Source organism: Prionailurus bengalensis, chromosome E2 (assembly GCF_016509475.1).
Source record: "Prionailurus bengalensis isolate Pbe53 chromosome E2, Fcat_Pben_1.1_paternal_pri, whole genome shotgun sequence".
Classification (NCBI taxonomy): domain Eukaryota; kingdom Metazoa; phylum Chordata; class Mammalia; order Carnivora; family Felidae; genus Prionailurus; species Prionailurus bengalensis.
Window position 1 is genome coordinate 13906048 of NC_057352.1, and position 17437 is coordinate 13923484.

Here is a 17437-nt window from a genome sequence, read left to right on the forward strand (position 1 = left end):
TCCTCCCAAGAAGCCACAACCTACTAGTTCTTCGGCCTCCTGGACACGGGTATGAGTGGACAAAACAATCTAGCTTGCCAAAAGTACTCTTATAGCCTCATCTTAGTTTTTTCTGTAACAGGCAAAGAAGAGGGCAACCTGACCAGAGCCTCAGGCCTTTAGGGCCCGGGGGCCTCGGGTAGGACGAGCCCAGGCCAAGGCCCGCCCGCTCTTCTCTAATCGCCAATGGATTTCCAGGATTTGCGAGGCGGGAGTGGGAGGGGCCAGATTGTTAGTAAACGCGGAGACACGTGCGGGTGCGACTCCCGGCGCCCGGGATAGGCGCGTGCGCACTGGATACGCAGCCTGTACGCAAGCGCGCGCTTTTGCGCGGAAGTGAGCGTTCCAGTTGCACGTGGAATCTGGGGTGATGGAGGGGGTGATGCAGACTGACGCCAAGATGCGTACTGAGTCTGGAGCAGAGTCCAGTCCTCGAGGTCCAGGCTGCAGTCTCCGGCACTTTGCCTGTGAGCAGAACCTGTTGTCCCGGCCGGACGGCTCTGCCTCTTTCCTGCAAGGTAAGAACTTAACCTAGGTAAATACTGCCCCGGCCACGTTCGCTACGTTGTATTTGTTTTAGGAAGTTACAGGGTACCGTGCAAAGGAGTGCCACTTCTCCTGGACACCAGCTGGTGAATGTCCCTCCTGGACTGGTGCATTTCTTCTTACCCGGGTGGATACTACCGGATATGCCAGAATAATCTCTCTTTCCCGACTAGAAGGGAAATGACATCGCCACTCTGGTAAATACTCAGATGAGAGAGGAGCAGACTTCCTCGTAAGACCAAATATCCCAGAATAGAGAAAAGCTCCTCACCAAAGTAAATATCTCCCTTGACTAGATTCGTCTCCCACCTCCACCCCACACATCCTGGGTCCCTACATCCTAGACTGAGGCAAACCTGCCCATATGTGTGAATACCTCTAAACTGGCACATGACCACTACCGGCTTAATTACTCTCTGGACCGTGGCATGTCTTTTACCTGAGTACTTTTCAGACTGAGAGTGATGTCCCCTTTCCTCCCCACCACTGGGATAAATATTTCTTTGACTGGGACACGCATCTCTCTATAGGAGTAAATATCGCTTAAGTTTGGGGCAGGTCTTACCTATTAGGTAAATGTCCCCTTCCCCTATCCAAATGCATCTCAAACTGGACTCCGCTCCCTTACCCAGGTAAATATTCCTCTGGAGATAGGCCTAAGGATCATCCCTGTAAATGCTTCAGTCTCCTCACTAGAAGCATTACTTTCTACCCAGGTACAAACCTGTTTTAATTCATTCCTTCATTGGACACATATGTATTTGTGCTAAGTACTGTTCTAGGCACTGGGAATATGTCGATAAAAAGTATTTTAAATCCCTGACCTAACAGTTTACTTTCTAGTCAGGGAGACAGACACAAGGTTAGCTAAGGAAAATACTACGGAGAAAAATACAGAGAAAGGGAATAGGGTGTGCCAGCCAGGGGTGCAATCTTAAATAGGATGGTTAGGAAAGGCCTTGATGAGATGGTAACATCTGAATAAAGACCTAAAGGTAAGGGAGCACACCCTGAAGATATCAGGAGGAAAAGCATACCAAGTGTGGGGAACAGCAGGGGCAAAGACCCTGAGGCAAGGACTTGCCTGGTGTGTTTGAAGAGTAGTTAGGAGACAATGTGGCTGGAGCAGTGAGGAGGCTGGAGAGAGGTAAGGGGGACTGCCTGTCATTTGAGGCTTAGTGAATGACCTGGGGGCCATTGCTCCCAAGTTTTGCTCAGAGGAGTGACATGATCTGAATGTATTTTAACAGAATCTCTCTGGCTGCAGTGTTGACTTTTGAGGTACAGGGGAGTGGGGGCGATGGTGGTGGCTCAGACCAGAGCGGGAGTGGAAGTGATGAGATTCTGTAAAGCTGACAAAATTTGCAGATGGTTCGGTGTTGGGGTATGAGAGAGAGAGGGATAACACTAAGGTTTTTTCCCAAAATCAGCTGTGCTGGGAGAAGACTAGTTCAGTTCGGGACATTAAGTTTGCAGTGCCCGGTAGACATCACAGGGACAATAGGGACTGGGCAGAAGGACATACAAGTCTGGAATTCAGAAGAGAGATGCAATCTGGACATACAATTAGGAACCCTCTGGCTATAGATGGTATTTCAAGCTACTGATGGGATGAAATCAAGAAAATAAATGTAGGTGGAAGAGAGAGGTTACAGGATTAAAACCTGTGTCTTCTAACTTGTGGGGAGCCAGGAAAAGACACTGAGAAAAGGGGCACCTGGGTGGCTCAGTCAGTTAAGCATCCAGCTTCGGCTCAGGTCATGATCTCATGGTCTGTGAGTTCGAACCCCACGCCGGGCTCTGTGTTGGGCTGTGTGCTGACAGCTCACAGCCTGGAGCCTGTCGGATTCTGTCTCTCTCTCTCTGCCCCTCCTCCACTCACACTCTTTCAAAAATGAATAAACGTTAAAAATTTTTAAAAAGACACTGAGAAGAGCAGCCAGGAAGGGAGGAGGAAAACCAAGAGAGGGCACTCACCTGGGGCCCAGAGAAGTGTTTGAGATGTAAGGGCCCACCAGCTGCATCCGTCCTCCCAGACCTGTGGGGGGACAATCTGGACTTCTGTCACTGTCAAGAGCTGTTCGGATGGAGTGGAGGGGTCAAGGAGGAGAAGAAAAAGAGAGCACAAGAAGAGACAGGTCTTTGGGAGCTTTGCTTGGAAGGGGATCAGATAAATGCCGGAGGAGTTGAAAACAGGTGTAGATCCAGAGAATTGCTGGAGCCATGTCCGTGACAAGGAGGGACTCCTAGGTTCGTGGAGGCCCCAGGCAGCAAGAATGAAGACCACAGTGTGGATCTCGTTCTATGTAGATAAGTTTCCCTTTGAGGACAGATTCTCCCGGAGCCTGAGGCCCAGAATCCACCGTGCACCTGCTAAGGCTGGCCCCTGTCCGTTTGCAGCAGCTGCGGAGATGCTTGTTTGCAGGCTGTTTGAAGCTATGCTCCAGCGCTGTTTCTTCCCCCTGCAGACCGCGGGCCCAGCTGCACCCTGGAATGACCCGCAGGGCTCTGAGGCTCCTGGTGCCTGCACTCCACCCCAGCTGTTGAATAGGATCTCTGGGGGAGAGGCCCCAGGCGGCAGTATCCTTTCTAGGTCGCCGGTGATTCCAGTGTGCAGCCAGGCTTGAGAACCACTGCTGTGTTCATTAGTGGTCCTTTTTAACTGGGATAGAGTAGGGGCACCTGGCTGGCTCAGTCAGTGGAGCATGTGACCCTTGCTCTCAGGGTCTTGAGTTTGAGCCTTACGGTGGGGGGTAGGGGGTGTGTGGAGATTCCTTAAAACAAAATATTAAGGGGGGCGCCTGGATGGCTCAGTCGTTTAAGCATCCGACTGTTGATTTTGGCCTAGGTAATGATCTCACGGTTCCTGAGATGGAGCCCTGTCTCCAGGCTCTGCAGTCACAGCACAGAACCTGCTTGGGATTCTCTCTCTCTCTCTCTCTCTCTCTGTCTGCCCTCAAAATTAATAAACAAACATTTTTAAGAAATAAAATCTTACAATTATAAATAAAATTAACTGGAATAGAGTGGAAAACATCAGAGTGTAGCAAAGCAGTGACAGTAAGAGTTGTTTTGTGAGGCCTTTGTTCCAGTTACACATGTTTGCGTGAGATTGGGGTCACACTGTAAAATATATTTTTTATCAGGAGTTATGGTGAGAAGAGTTTGGAAGCCACTGGTGTAGTCTAGTCTCTTCATTTTGCAGATGGTAAAACTGAGACCCAGAGAAGTGAGCAGAGTCAGCCAAGGTTGCAGGACTAGATGCCAGGCTTTTGTTTCCTGGGTCTTAACCTCCCTGGCCCCTGTTCTTACCCCCTCGGGATCACTCCCAGGTATATCTGTCCCTCTCTCAGGGGTCTTGACTTCTGCAGAGTTTGGGACGCGAGCCTGAGGGAAGAGAGCCAGGTTGGGGGAAGCTCTGGAAGGAGTTGAGAAGACCAGCTGCAGTAAGAAGGAGGAAGGTCAGCTCTCGGGAGGAACCTCCTATTAAAGTTAACAACAGCGAACGTCTGTTGCGCTGCGCGCTCCATGTGCACCAGGTAGTGTCGGGAGTGTTCTACGTGGATTATGTCATTTAATCCTCAGAACTCAGGGAGGGAGGTGCCGTTAACCTGTCGGTTCACAGGTGAGGAAGCACAGGCAGAGGAGTGAGTGAAGCAAACGCTGGAAGAATCAGTGCCAGCACTTGGTGGGCTGGACTGGGGGGTGGCGTGGGGGACCCTGGCCAGCCGGCTCAGCGCGGCGCACTGGGACCCCAGAGGAAGGCGGGATGTGGGCGAGGCCACCCGTGCTGTCTCCCCAGGGGATACATCGGTCCTGGCGGGCGTATATGGACCAGCCGAGGTGAAGGTCAGCAAAGAGATCTTCAACAAGGCCACCCTGGAGGTGATTCTGAGGCCGAAGATTGGGCTGCCTGGTAACTGGACCCAGGGGGATCTCCACCTTCTTCCTCACCACTGTCCCCAGGGTCCCCTCTGCCTACACTTTAGTCTGTCTTTCCTGGCTCCATCTCCCCTTCTTTCTACTAACCTGTTTTCCCCCCATTTACTCCCCCCCCCCCCCGGGTCTGGGTTCCATGGGAGGGAACTCCGGGATTTTCCTCCCCCAAGAGGCTCTGTTGCTGGATGCCAGAGGGGGCAGAGATGAAGTGGGTATGGGTCAGGCCCTGCCTCCTTCCCACTGGGGATCCTCTGTCATCCCTGCAGGGTCCTGCACCAACTCTAGCGGAGCCGGCAGGCCCTTCCCAGAGGGCTTGGGTGGGGCATGTGGAGGAAGGTGAGCCAGATGGAAGGGAAGAGCCTGACCACCCCACCCCACCCCTGATTTCCCTAGGCGTCGCTGAGAAGAGTCGGGAGCGGCTGATCAGGAACACTTGTGAAGCAGTGGTATTGGGAGCGCTGCACCCCCGTACCTCCATTACTGTGGTGCTGCAGGTCGTCAGTGATGCTGGCTCTGTATCCTTCCCCCCAGGCTGCCTCCTCCAGGAAGTCCTTCAGAATCTCTCCCATTGCCTCCCTTGCTGATGCCCACGAGCAAGCCCTGTGTTGACCAGAAGGCCTCCCAATGCTTAACAGGCACCCACTTGAAGAAAAATAGCAAACACAGCTTGAGTGCTTACCATGTGTCAGGCACGGTTCTGAGTGCCTTACACATATTAACTCGCTAACTATTCTCAGCACAGGAAATAGGTGCCACTTTAATCCCCATGTTCCAAATGGGGAAACTAAGGCATGGCAAGGTTAGCTTTTATCTAGTATTTTGCAGAGCCAGGATTTGAGCCCAAGTCATCTGCTCCTAGAGCCCAGGGGCCCTGGTAGATGGCTATTATTTTTTTATGTTTATTTTTGAGAAACAGTGCTAGCAGGAGAGGGGCAGAGAGAGAGGGAGACACAGAATCTGAAGCAGGCTCCAGGCTCTGAGCTGTCAGCACAGAGCCCAACACGGGGCTCAAACTCAAGAACTGTGAGATCGTGACCTGAGCTGAAGTCAGTCGCCTAACTGACGGAGCCACCCAGGCGCGCCAGCAGATGGGTATTCTTATGTTCCCATGTTTCATGTGACGAAACAGGCCCAGAGAGGGGAAGTCACTTGCCCAGGGTCACACAGCTGGAAGGCAGCAGAGGCAGGACTCAAGCTGAGGCCTGACTACCTACAAAGCCTGTGCCATTGACCTCCACCCTGACCTTGAGCAGTGCTAGGGGAGTCCTGAGCAGGCAGAGCAGTTGGGTCAGCAGCTCAGCCTAGAAGGATCCCTGGGGTTGGGGCTGAGGACCAGAGATGGGCAACTGGGTGGGGGGGAGGAGGGGGGCAGGCCCTGTCTCACAGAGGGAAAACCGAAGCCCAGAGGGGAAATAATGGAGGGGCAGATCTGGGCTAACTGATCCTAAAGCTGGACCCTTCCCCACTGTGTGGGGCTGGAGACAGAGACTAGAGGAAACTTGAGGCAGGGCTGGTCGTCTGGCTCCAGGCCCGGGCATGCCTCCCTTCTCCCTCTGTCACCTTGCCAGTCTGTCACCTGGTGGTGGCTGCCTCCAGATCCCAGGCTCTGGGCCTGACCCTGCCACTCCCCATGTGACTGTGGAAGGTTTCTCCCCTCCTTGTCCTCAGTTTCCCTGAAGGCGCTTGACACGTGCTTCGGTACAACTCTGTTGAGTATCATTCCGACCCCTGATTGAGGCTGAGAGAGTAAGTCACTTGTTCAAGGTCACATAGCTGAGAAGTGGCAAAGACCGGTCTGGAGCCCAGGGCTACCTGATCCCAAAACCACTTAGAACCACTGTGCCATACTGCCTTCCTGTGATGAGCCTGTGCAGTTGGCCACAAGCCCTGGCAGGGTAGGTGGAACGCAGGCACACTCTGCTGGCCGTCCCTACAGTGGAAATGCTTCTTAACCTCTGCCCGTGGCACTCAGCTCCTGGCCTGTTGCCTGAACGCTGCCTGCATGGCATTGGTGGATGCAGGTGTGCCCATGCGGGCCCTCTTCTGTGGGGTCACCTGTGCTCTGGACTCTGAGGGGACCCTCGTGCTGGACCCCACGGCCAAGCAGGAAAAGGTAGGTGTGAAGGCCAGGGTGGTGAAAGGCTGTGAGCAGATACTCCTCTAGGCCTCGCTTCCCCCACACGCTTGGCTCCTAGCACGTCAGTCCCAGTTGGCAAGCTCTGGTCTGTGCATCGGGGCAAGTGCTAGAATGCCAGCCGGGACCCGTATCTACCTTCAGTGCCAAACTCCAAACATAGGTCCGGCCAGAGCCAGGGTCTCAGACACCCTAAGGATTTCCTTGATTTTGCTTCTCAGTCCCTGCTGTCCTATGCGTGTTGGTTTCATTCTCTGGCCAGCATCTTGCCTGAGGCTGTGACCAGCCCCTAAAGGCCTGTGCTTTTCTTCACTGGCTCAGATTCACAGTGCCCAGGGCTCTGGATATTCCGAATTACTTGCCCAGTACTATGATGGTCGCATTGTGTCAGGAAAGCAGAAGCCACTTGGGGTTGTATCAGGGAATGCACTGCGGGAAGCTGGTTAGGACGGTGTTGGAAGAGCCAAGGGAGCAAACAGGAAGGAGGGCGATACCCAGGGACTAAAAGCCTGTAAGGAGACACTGTCACAGTTGGTTTTGGGTGCACACAAGGCATCCTGGCTTTGCCCTGGCAGCCGATGTCCCCAGAGCCTCCACAGCTACTGTGGGCACTGCCATAGCCACCGCATCCACTTCTATCGGAGCGAGGACAGGATGTGGCTCTCCCTCCTTCGGCCTCCCCGGAGACTACCAGGGACACCTGACGGGCAGGGGAGTCTGGGAAATAGTGTGTCGGCTTCCAGCCCTCGTGGCACAGAGCTGGAGAGGGAGGCAGGGGGCCAGGAGGTACTGGGTAATGACTGGGGGGCATGTGGCTGCCCCTACAGACAGGAGTACTGTGCTTGGAGGCCCCTGTTGGAACCATGTAGGTAGAATCGGGGTGTGGGAAGCGATTCTACAGAAGGAAAGGCCAAGAGCCCTGCCCAGGGAAGCGGGGACGGTGCCTAGACAAGACACCTACACTTGATACACTTGGGGAGTGGTGGCTGTGGGAAGGGCAGGTGCCCTATTTGGCACCAACTGAGACTGTGCCTGGGGGGAGAGTCCAGGTGTCCTACCCCTCGTCTCTAGGAGGCCCGGGCCATCCTGACCTTTGCCCTCGACAGTGTGGAACGGAAGCTGCTGATGTCCACCACCAAGGGGCTCTACTCGGATGCTGAGGTACCAGGGTGGAGATGGGGTGAAGGCCAGATCCTTCCTTGCATCCCCTTTGTTACGTAGAAGGAATTGTCAAACCTTGTAGGCCCAGAACCCCTTGTGGGAATTTTGAAGGAAGCTCCAGTAATGAGTGGAAAAGAGAAAAGAGCCCTGGTTGAGATGGGGAGGTGAGGCATTGAAAGCCCTTCACCTTCCTGCTCAGACCGTGTACACCCAGAGTTCCAGGGCTCTGGTCTCTGAGAGCACAGCCAACCTGGACCTCCCATGAACCGAGGAACATGTGGTCAAGATAGATTCCACAGCTTTCTACACGATTTGGTGTCACAGGGCCTGTGGCTCAGAAATTCTCGAGCTCCAGGCTGAGGCCTCTTCCAGCAATCAGGATGCCTGATCCCATGGTCCACAGTCCTGGAGCTGCACTAATCTGCCCCCTGAAGCCCACACCTTCTCTTTTCCTCTCTTCCCCTCTGAGAGAGCCTGTGAAGTGGGGAAGAGAGGCCCTTGAAATCCTTCCCTCACCACCTGCCTCACCGCGGGGGAGGCAAGAGGTCTGGGATCTCTGGGAACCAGATGGGGTCAGGGCCGGGAGCAGGATGGTCCCAGCACCAACAGGTCTCTCCACCTCCAGCTCCAGCAGTGCCTGGCCGCGGCCCAGGCTGCCTCGCAACACGTCTTCCGCTTCTACCGGGAATCGCTACAGAGACGTTACTCCAAGAGCTGAGGCAAGCCAGGGCAGGGCGCCCCTCCCGCCGCCACCCACTACCTCCATGGAAAATAAACCAGCGGCCTGGCCTCACCTCTCCATCCCTGTGTGCCGGATGAGCTTGCGGGCCTAGAGGCACAGACCCACCCTCCCCTCCCCCGGAAGGCATTTCCAAACTCAAAACCCATCCCATCCCACCAGCCTGACAGATACCTGTCGGGTACCCGCTCTGTGCAGAGCCTGCTAGGTACTGGAGACTCCGCAGTGAATGACCCTCAGGTTCAAGGAGCACTGGGGTGATAGGCAAAGTAAATCAGTGTCTGTCAGATGGTGGTAAATGCTGTGAAAAAAGCAGGGAAGAGGGGTTGGGAGAGGCCAAATTTAATACATCAGTCAGGGACGTCTTGATGGAGTATGGGAGACTTCCGAGGGAAGCCCAGGAGGAGGCCTGTGGAAGAGGGAGGATCAGGTTCAGGGTGGCGCTGGTGTGCTGGAGCAGGGCAAGTAGGGACCGGGGAGGGAGGAGATGGGTCAGGGAGGGAACATGCACAGTGGGAGGGCCTCGTGGGTCTTGGCATCCTTGCCTTACAAGAAGAAACCAGCTCAGAAGCCAGTTAGCTGCCAGATGTCACCAGCTAGCTAATGATGGAGCAGGGGGCTTATACTCAGAGTCCAGCCCCAGAGCCCTTCACCATTCAGACAAGCCCAGGAGACCCCAGCACGCTCCAGGCCGCAGTTCCCCATCTGTAAGCAGAAGCGGCTGAGGCCCGTCGGTCAGGTGTATGGGAATACGGGGAAGGAGGTTTTAGCAGCCATTTGACTGCTGTGTCCCCCACCCCCATATTTAGTGGGTGGGAGCCAAGAACATGAGTGCATCCCACAAGGAGTAACTCTCCCACAGCTGGGCCACATGGTCGCCAGATTCTATGGGGTGCTGACATTTGGGGGTTTACAGTGAAAATTATATGTCTGGCGGGCCCTCAGCCACATGTTTCACATGCTTGAACTAGCTCACCCAGTTCCCACAATTGCCCCTTGGAGCCGGTGTCATTTTCGTCCCCAGTAACCAAGAAGGGGAAGCATCAAAGTCTTGATTGAGCTTGAAATTCTGCCCTGTGAGACTCCGGAGAACGCCAAATGGGAACGTGTTCCAGGAAGATCCAGAATGGCATTAAACAGGAGTGAGAAAACTAAGCTGTAAATTGCCTGTCATGCTATTACTTGGTGATCTATCAGGCCCTGCTAGGGAGCACCTTGTGCCCCCAGCAGCGCCTGTTCAGTGGGGGCCAGGGGGCCAGTGCCTCAAGGCTGTAGCTCTCTGGGTCTCTGGCTGTGTGATTCCCATGGGGCTGCCTCTCACCCAGGGCCACCCTGTGAGGGATCCCCAGGGAGGAGGACCTCTGGGGTACCTGAGTTCCTGGGACCACGCTTCTCCAGAAGCCTGCACAGAATGAAGCCAACAGAAAAGGAGGGCCAGGAGGCTGAGAGACCAGAGCCTTCACTTCATTTGGGCCCCTGAGTCCAGCTGCTTCAGCTTCCTTGCCTTTTGATGCTTAAAGCAGTCTGAGCTGAGTTTCAGCCGCTTGCTGTGCAAAGAGCGGAGGGATACCGCCCTTTTCGTGGATGGCCCATTCATAGCTCCCAGGTGCGGAGAAAGCCCCATTTTGCAGACGGGAAGATGTGAGGCTCAGAGCGGTCACATGGGTCAAGGTTACACAGCTGAGGAGTAAGCACTTGGAGCCCCACTCTCTAATGTTCTGCGGACCACCGCGCTGTGAAGAGAACACTCTGCCCCTCGGGTTTCCCCTTCTCCAGCTCCGAGTTGTCGCGGAGCACCCTGGGGACAGCCTGCCCCTTCCTGGTCTCCGCACCCTGGCACACATACACACACAGACACAGGTTTGGCTGCGAGAGTGTCTGGAGTTTAATCTCGTTGCGGCGGCCAGGAAGGAGGCGGTGGCCGCTGCTGCCGCCGCCTCATCCACCCGGATTCTCCACGTTGCCCGCCGACGCGCCCGGTGCCGGCCCCTGATTCACAGTGAGGGCCGCGCGGGCAACTAGGGCGGCTCTCGGGAGGCCAGGTAGGCGGCCAGGGTCACCAGGGCGGCCGCATATGTGCACACGCCCAGCCCGACGGCGAGGACCCCCAGCAGGAAGGCGCGGCGGGAGGCAGCCCCTGCCCCCTGGACGTCCCCCTTGGCCCAAGCCTTGTTGGTCTGTGGAGGCGTTGGGCAGCGGTGACTCAGGCATCCCCTCATCCCACCCTGCTTCCCGCAGCCCCAGACCCTTCCCCGAGCCCCTCCCACGCCGGTACACCCACGCACTCATTCATAGATTCCAAAACCAGGGAGCCGCTACTGTGGTCGGGCACAGGGGAGACTGGCTGGGTAATAAAAATATACATCTATTACTCTATGCCACTGCTCTAACTCGTTGGGACCTCATGGTGAACCAGAGGGAAGAATTATTCCCATTTTACAGATGAGGCACAGGGAGGTTAAGTGGCTTGTCCAAAAGTCTTAAGAGTGCCTCAGACCTAGGATTTGAGCTCAGGTTCTGAACCACCACTCTGGGCTTTCACTCTGAAACACTCATTTAACCCTTCAATGTTCCTATGTAGATCCTTCTCTCCACCTTGGTTTCCCCCCACATATATTACCTCTGCTTTGTTTTGAATGCACTTTTCTCTTACATCCAGCCCCCTCCCAGCCACACCCACAGACTGACCTTCTGGGCCAGGCAGAAGGCAGCGATGCCCACAGGCCAGAAACAGCAGAGCATGGAGAAGACGGCCAAGCCAAGGTGGTCGTGGGGTAGGAGCGGGGAGAGAAGGCTGCCCCCATCCCAGTCCGAGTCGCTGTCACTGGATGATGCATCCTATGGGTAGGAGAGGGCCTGGGTGGGCATCTCCACCTACCTTCCCTGCCCCACTGCTCTGCTCCCCACAGCCCCCAAAGACCAATACCAGGGCCTCCCCAGAAACAGCGAGAGAGGAAAATGTTCCAGGAGATAAGCTCTGAACTTTTCTACATCCTGGATCCCTTTGAGGGGAAGCTGTGTACCCTGTTTCCAAAGAGCCCCATTCACACCCAAAGTTTTATGTTCCATTTCAAAGACTTCACGGGGCCACTCACAGCCCCTGAAGTGGAGATAGATTGGGGGTTGGGGGGGTGGGGGCGCCTGGATGGCTCAGTCAGTTGAGCGAGCATCTGACTCTTGATTTCAGCTCAGGTCATTATCTCGAGGTTCATGAGTTGGAACCCCACATCGGGCTCTGCGCTGATGGTGCCGAGCCTGCTCTGGATTCTCTCTCTCCCCCACTCTGCCCCTCCCATGTGCGCACTCTCACTCTCTCTCTCTCTCAAAATAAATGAATAAACTTTAAAAAGAGAGAGAGACAGCTCTAGTGACCTAAATTACTAGGACAAACCTGCCTGCTGAAAACTAGAAATTCTATATTTTAAAAAATATTTTTGTTTTTTTGTTTCTAAATCTTGCATCAAATAGCTCACACGATTTTAAGTAATTCCTATAAGGCCAAAACCGAAATTAAAATCAGTTAGCAGAGAGGTCAAATGAACTGAGGCCTCTTTTGCGCTGTGGGCATTTGCCAATCCCAGAAAAATAGCCTTTCAATCAAACTGTGAACTCGATTAAAAGTGATCTCTAACTGGTAATGACCCCAGGTGGCTGACAGAAGCAAACCAAATCTTCTCAATGGTATGTACCTTCAGCCTAGGCCACAAAATAATAGTCCTAAAAATAATGTTTCAGGGGCACCTGGCTGGCTCAGTCAGTAGAGCACGCGACCCTTAATCTCAGGGGCATGAGTTCAAGCCCCACGTTGGGCATGGAGCCTCGTTAAAATTTAAAAGACAAATAAAAATAAAGATAATTTTTCAAACATGATGACCAGCATACATTCCAAACATAACCAGGCACATATGAAACCATAAATGAGAAGTAGCAGAAACAATAAGGCCTTCAAGGGATGCCTGGTGGCTCAGTTGGTTAAGCCACCGACTTCGGCTCAGGTTGTGATCTTGCAGTTTGTGGGTTCGAGCCCCGTGTTGGGCTCTGTGCTGACAGCTCAGAGCCTGGAGCCTGCTTCAGATTCTGGGTCTCCCTCTCTCCATCCGTCCCCCACTCGTGCTTGGTCTCTCTCAAAAATAAATAAACTTTAAAAATAACAATACTAATAATAATAATAAGGCCCTCAAACTTTTCAAAGAATGGAATTATCAGACACATACAATGTCAGAGTGATGCTAACTGCCACAATGTGGTTGGCCGTGTTTCCAAAAATGGCCACAGCCATCTCTCTCATCCCACATGCCCTTCTTATAGTGTGACTGATACTCTTCCCACCAAGGGGTGAGGTCTGTGTCCCCTTTCCTTGAGTCTGGGCAGGCTGTGACTCACTCATAATTGGTAGAATGTGGTGAAAGTGATGCCACATGACTTCTGAGCATAGGTCAGAAAAGGTGAGGCAGACTCTGCCTTACCAGAGCCCTCAGGCTGAGGCTGAAAGCCCATAAGGACGCGGACTATGCTGAAGCTGCCATGTTGTGAGGAGGCCCAAACCAGCCTGCAAGGGGAGAGTCATTTATAAGCCCCAAGGTTAAGAGAGAGATGCCCACCCAGCTCCCGGCTGCTTCAGCCATGGACTGTTTCAGCCCTAGCCGCCGGCTGACCGCAACTTCATGAAAGACCCTGAGGCAGAACCACCCAACCAAGTCCTTCCCAAATTGACCCATGGAAACCATGAGCCATAATGAGTGTTGCTGTTTTAAGCAACTAAGTTTTGAGGTGATTTCTTTTTTTTTTTTTTTAACGTTTATTTATTTTTGAGAGAGAGAGACAGAGCATGAGCAGGGGGCAGGGGCAGAGAGAGAGAGAATCTGAAGCAGGCTCCAGGCTCTGAGCCATTAGCACAGAGCCCGACGCAGGACTCAAACCCATGAACTTTGAGACCATGACCTGAGCCAAAGTCGGATGCTCACCCAAATGATCCGCCCAGACGCCCCTGAGGTGATTTCTTATACAGGAATAGTAACTGGAAAACCATGTGTAACAAATAAAAGACAAGCAGGGCGCCTGGCTGGCTCAGGCAGAAGAGCATGTGACTCTTGATCTCGGGGCGGTGAGTCTGAGCCCCACATTGGGTGAAGAGATTACTTAAAAATAAAATCTTGAAAAAAATATAAAAGACAAGCTTCACAATAGATACAAGGAATAAGAAATTATACAAATTAACACATTAATTTGAAAAGAAGAGACCGGGGCCGGCACAGAAAGAGAGAGAAAATCAGAGAATAGGGGAGTCAGAAATCAGAGGGAAGACAGAGAACCAAAGACAAGGGAAGAAAGATGAGTGACAAATCTGGAGAGAAAAAGGTGAAGAAACCAGAACAGCAAAAACCATAACTAGGAATGTAGGAAGTCCACACGCAGTGGGAAGTGAGACCCCCCCAGGCTGAAAGTAGGTACCCCAGCCAGCCAGGTGTTGGCCACAGCTGAGTTCGCCTCCCTCTCCCCCAGCTCCCACTAAGACCTGCTGCTCCTACCTCAAGGTCAGGGGGCCCTGGTTCCCCAAGGCCAGCGCTCACAGTGGGAAGAGGTGGTGGGAGGAGCTGCCAACCCCTCAGGGACTCTGCAAAGGCTGTCTCTCCAAAGGGAGGCCCCAGCTGGGGCTCACCAGGCTTCTGGATGGGGGGCCCACAGCCCACACCTGCCAGCAGAGGCTGTTGGAGCTCTCGAAGACTGGGGCTGTCCATGACTGGGGAGAGGCTCTGGGAAGGGTTTTCTGGAGGTAAAGGAAAGAGAAAAAAAAAAAAAAAAAACAGTTATAACAAAGTCTCACCATCTTTCTCCTGACTCCTGACTCTGGAGAGATTCCTGGCAGAGACGATAGTTAGCTCATTAACCATCAGACCCATTTTACAGATAGTAACACTGAGGCCCCAAGACTAAAAGACGCTGGGCCAAGTTGTGAAGACAACTCAGGGGTCTGGACATTCAGTTCTGGGATTCTGTCTCAGGCAAAAGCCACATACCTGTTGCACACTTATTCCAAACCGTGTCTTACACACTTACTTGCCCCATGAACTACACATCCCCTGCACCTGCAAGTCTGCACACTGAATACCCCAAACCCTTGCCACACATATTCATCCACTCCAGCCCAACCCCCACCTCCACCTGCTGGCATTCATCTCCCCGATGGCTCCTTGTATACTTGCCCTGAACAACATCAGCTCCCATTAAACACTCCTCTGGAGCCCCCAACCTGCTTACACACTCATCCCAAATGATTCCTCGCACACTCCTAGTCGCCCTAGCATCAGATCCCCCATTTGCACACGTACGCATAGGCTTCCCACGCATGCATCCCAGACACTCTCCATTGTTCCCATCACTCACTTCCCTTGCACACCTGCCCCAAACACCCGGTCCAAGCACCCCTCCCCTACTCCAACCACATCCACGGCCCTACACAATTGCCTGCACACTCATCAGCTCCCCCACACCTCCTGTTTTACCAGAATCCACCTTTGCACAACTCCCCCATAACAGCCCCAACCCACCACCCTCATACACATTCAACCTCAAGGAATAATGCCACCCCACCATCCCCCCTGAGGGCCCAAGCCTCCCGCCCTCACCAAACCTGGCTGGAGCCGATTTCCTCACCAACGATTGCCTCCCCATCCCCAACACTAGGACCCAGGGGAGGAGCAGTGCCGCCCACCTGTGCCCCTCACTCACCGCCCACGGCCATATGTTGGGACCTCCTGGGCCCCTGCACCGACACCCGCCCGGACCCTGCGGCCCGCAAGTGACTGAACTCAGCGAGCCCCGCGCTCCCTGGGATCTGGGCCTGGGGGAGCGGGTTCTGCGCGTTCCTCTGGGCTCCCCCTCGGAGCCCCTGGCCCGCAGCGCGCGGGGGCGGGGATGGGGGCGGGGCGGCGGGCGGGCTCCCGGCTCCGCCCTCCGCCGCGGCCCGGGAGGGGGCCTTGAAGGCCGACGTCAGCGCCCAGCACGGAAACCCTGCCACCCGGGGTGTGTGGGAGCAAGCGGGGGGCTCCAAGGACGGTGGGCCCCGACCCCCCCTCGCCCAGGCCCAAGCGCTGCGGGGTGGAGGAGGGGGCGCCCCCGATTCTCCAGGGCCTTTCTGGCTCGGCCCGCCTCCACCCGCCCCGCCACTCTCCTTACCCAATAATAATAACAGCAACAGCGGCTAACTGTGTGCACTGCTCTCAGTGCTGTGCATGGACGCATAGACATTTATTCCTCGCAAGGACTGAAGAGACACTATCATTTACTGTCCTGTTGTACGCAGGAGGAAACAGGCGCAGAGAGGTTGGGTTCTTGACTGCGAGCCTGACGCTAGTTCACTGAGTGCGGTCTAAGCCCGGACCCCTGGCCGGTGGGTTAGGGGATTTACAATCACGGTGGCTTTGACTCCTCTCGGCAGCTCTATTTCTATCTAAAGTTTTACAGATAAAGAGACTGAGGGTCAGAGGTGTGCGCTCACTTGGGCCAGGTAAACAGCTGGAGCCAGGACCGGCAGATTTGTACCCCAGGGCTGTTTTCCTTGCTGGCCCAAGGGAAGGGGAGGAAATAGGGCAAAAGGGTACGGTGGGAGCTTCCACGCAAAGGAGGCCGAGGTGGGAGAGGGCCAGGAATGGGGTGATGTGCTGGTTATCAGGTGGCGCAAGTGGTGGTTACGAGACCGTGTTTAGACCCACACAGACCCGAGTTACTTTCCAGGCTCTTCAGGGCACCTGCTCTGTGTCCTCGGTACAATGGCATCACCTCTCGGAACCCTCATGTTTTCATCTGTGAAATGGGCTAAGCACTCCTTGCCTTTTAGACGTGATAACATCCGTAAAGCACTTAGATCAGGCGCGATACCCAGCGTCCACCATTTACCCAAAGCCTGGCAATATAGGCACTCTGAGTGTGTTTGATGATGTTTAGGAGTATTATCATCAACTTCCGGCTCCCATCAGTCTCGGTAAGGGACACTCCTCACCCCGGAGGACTCTCTCCCTCATGGAGTCCACCCAGCTTGCACTGGCTTCCTCTGCCCAGAAGCCCTCCTTATCACTAGGCCCAGTCAAACTTGATGCGGGGCTGGCCAGAGTTCCCTCGCTCCAGGGCTCCAGGGCTCCGTGCCAAGAGTCCAGACGCTGGAGTTGGCACGGGCCCCACTCCCAGGGAGAGCAGATGGTGTCTGCAAGTGCAACTTGGCGCAGGCAGAGTTTCTGGCAGACGACAGGCAGGGGAGGGAAGAGAGGGACCTGCAGCAGGACTGTGTTATCTGGGAGAGATAACCTGCTACTATCTCCTTAACCCGGCTCTGGTTGTTTTTTTTCATGCAGCTAATCACTATGAAACATATGATATCTTTCTATCCTTTGTAGTTTGACTCCTCCCACATCGGTATCCACTCCAGGAGCCGGGATTCGATCCCTTTTGTTCACCGCTGTGCCTCAGGGCCTAGAACAGTGCCTGGCACAAAGTAGCCCTTCAGTACCTATTTGTGGGACGGGGGCATGAATACTCACAAGCCTGTTGACTTTTTTTTTTTTTTTTAAGTTTATGGAGAGTGGGGGAGGGGCAGAGAGAGAGGGAAAGAGAGAGAGAATCCCAAGCAGGCTCTGTGTCTGACGGCGACTGACTCTTGATTTCTGCTCGGGTCACCATCTTGGGTCTCCTGGGTTCCGCAGGACAGTGTGGAGCCCGCTCCGGATTCTCTCTCTCTCTCCCTCTCTTTGTGCCCCTCCCCCACTCTATCTCTTACAATAAAATAAATCAGATAAAATAAAATAAAATAATAAAATAAAACTGAAAAAAAAATAGAATTACCAAAGGAGCCAGCATTTCTACTCCTGTGTACGTACCCCCGAAGA

At 54.1% G+C, this 17437-nt stretch overlaps 2 protein-coding genes across 2 annotated transcripts; one reads left to right on the forward strand and one right to left on the reverse strand.

Annotated features, from left to right (window-relative positions):
* The first annotated feature begins 24 nt into the window (after positions 1 to 24).
* On the forward strand, positions 25 to 9713 carry EXOSC5 (exosome component 5). Its single transcript, XM_043598830.1, has 6 exons — positions 25 to 557; positions 4388 to 4501; positions 4918 to 5039; positions 6497 to 6637; positions 7730 to 7819; positions 8445 to 9713. The coding sequence occupies exons 1-6, from the start codon at positions 410 to 412 to the stop codon at positions 8535 to 8537; spliced, it is 708 nt and encodes a 235-aa protein (XP_043454765.1). The 5' UTR covers positions 25 to 409; the 3' UTR covers positions 8538 to 9713.
* Positions 9714 to 10419: 706 nt separating this feature from the next.
* Positions 10420 to 15496, reverse strand: TMEM91 (transmembrane protein 91). Its single transcript, XM_043598831.1, has 4 exons — positions 15288 to 15496; positions 14087 to 14325; positions 11247 to 11396; positions 10420 to 10735 (listed from the first exon to the last, which is right to left on the reverse strand). The coding sequence occupies exons 1-4, from the start codon at positions 15298 to 15300 to the stop codon at positions 10577 to 10579; spliced, it is 561 nt and encodes a 186-aa protein (XP_043454766.1). The 5' UTR covers positions 15301 to 15496; the 3' UTR covers positions 10420 to 10576.
* Between the last annotated feature and the right edge of the window lie 1941 nt (positions 15497 to 17437).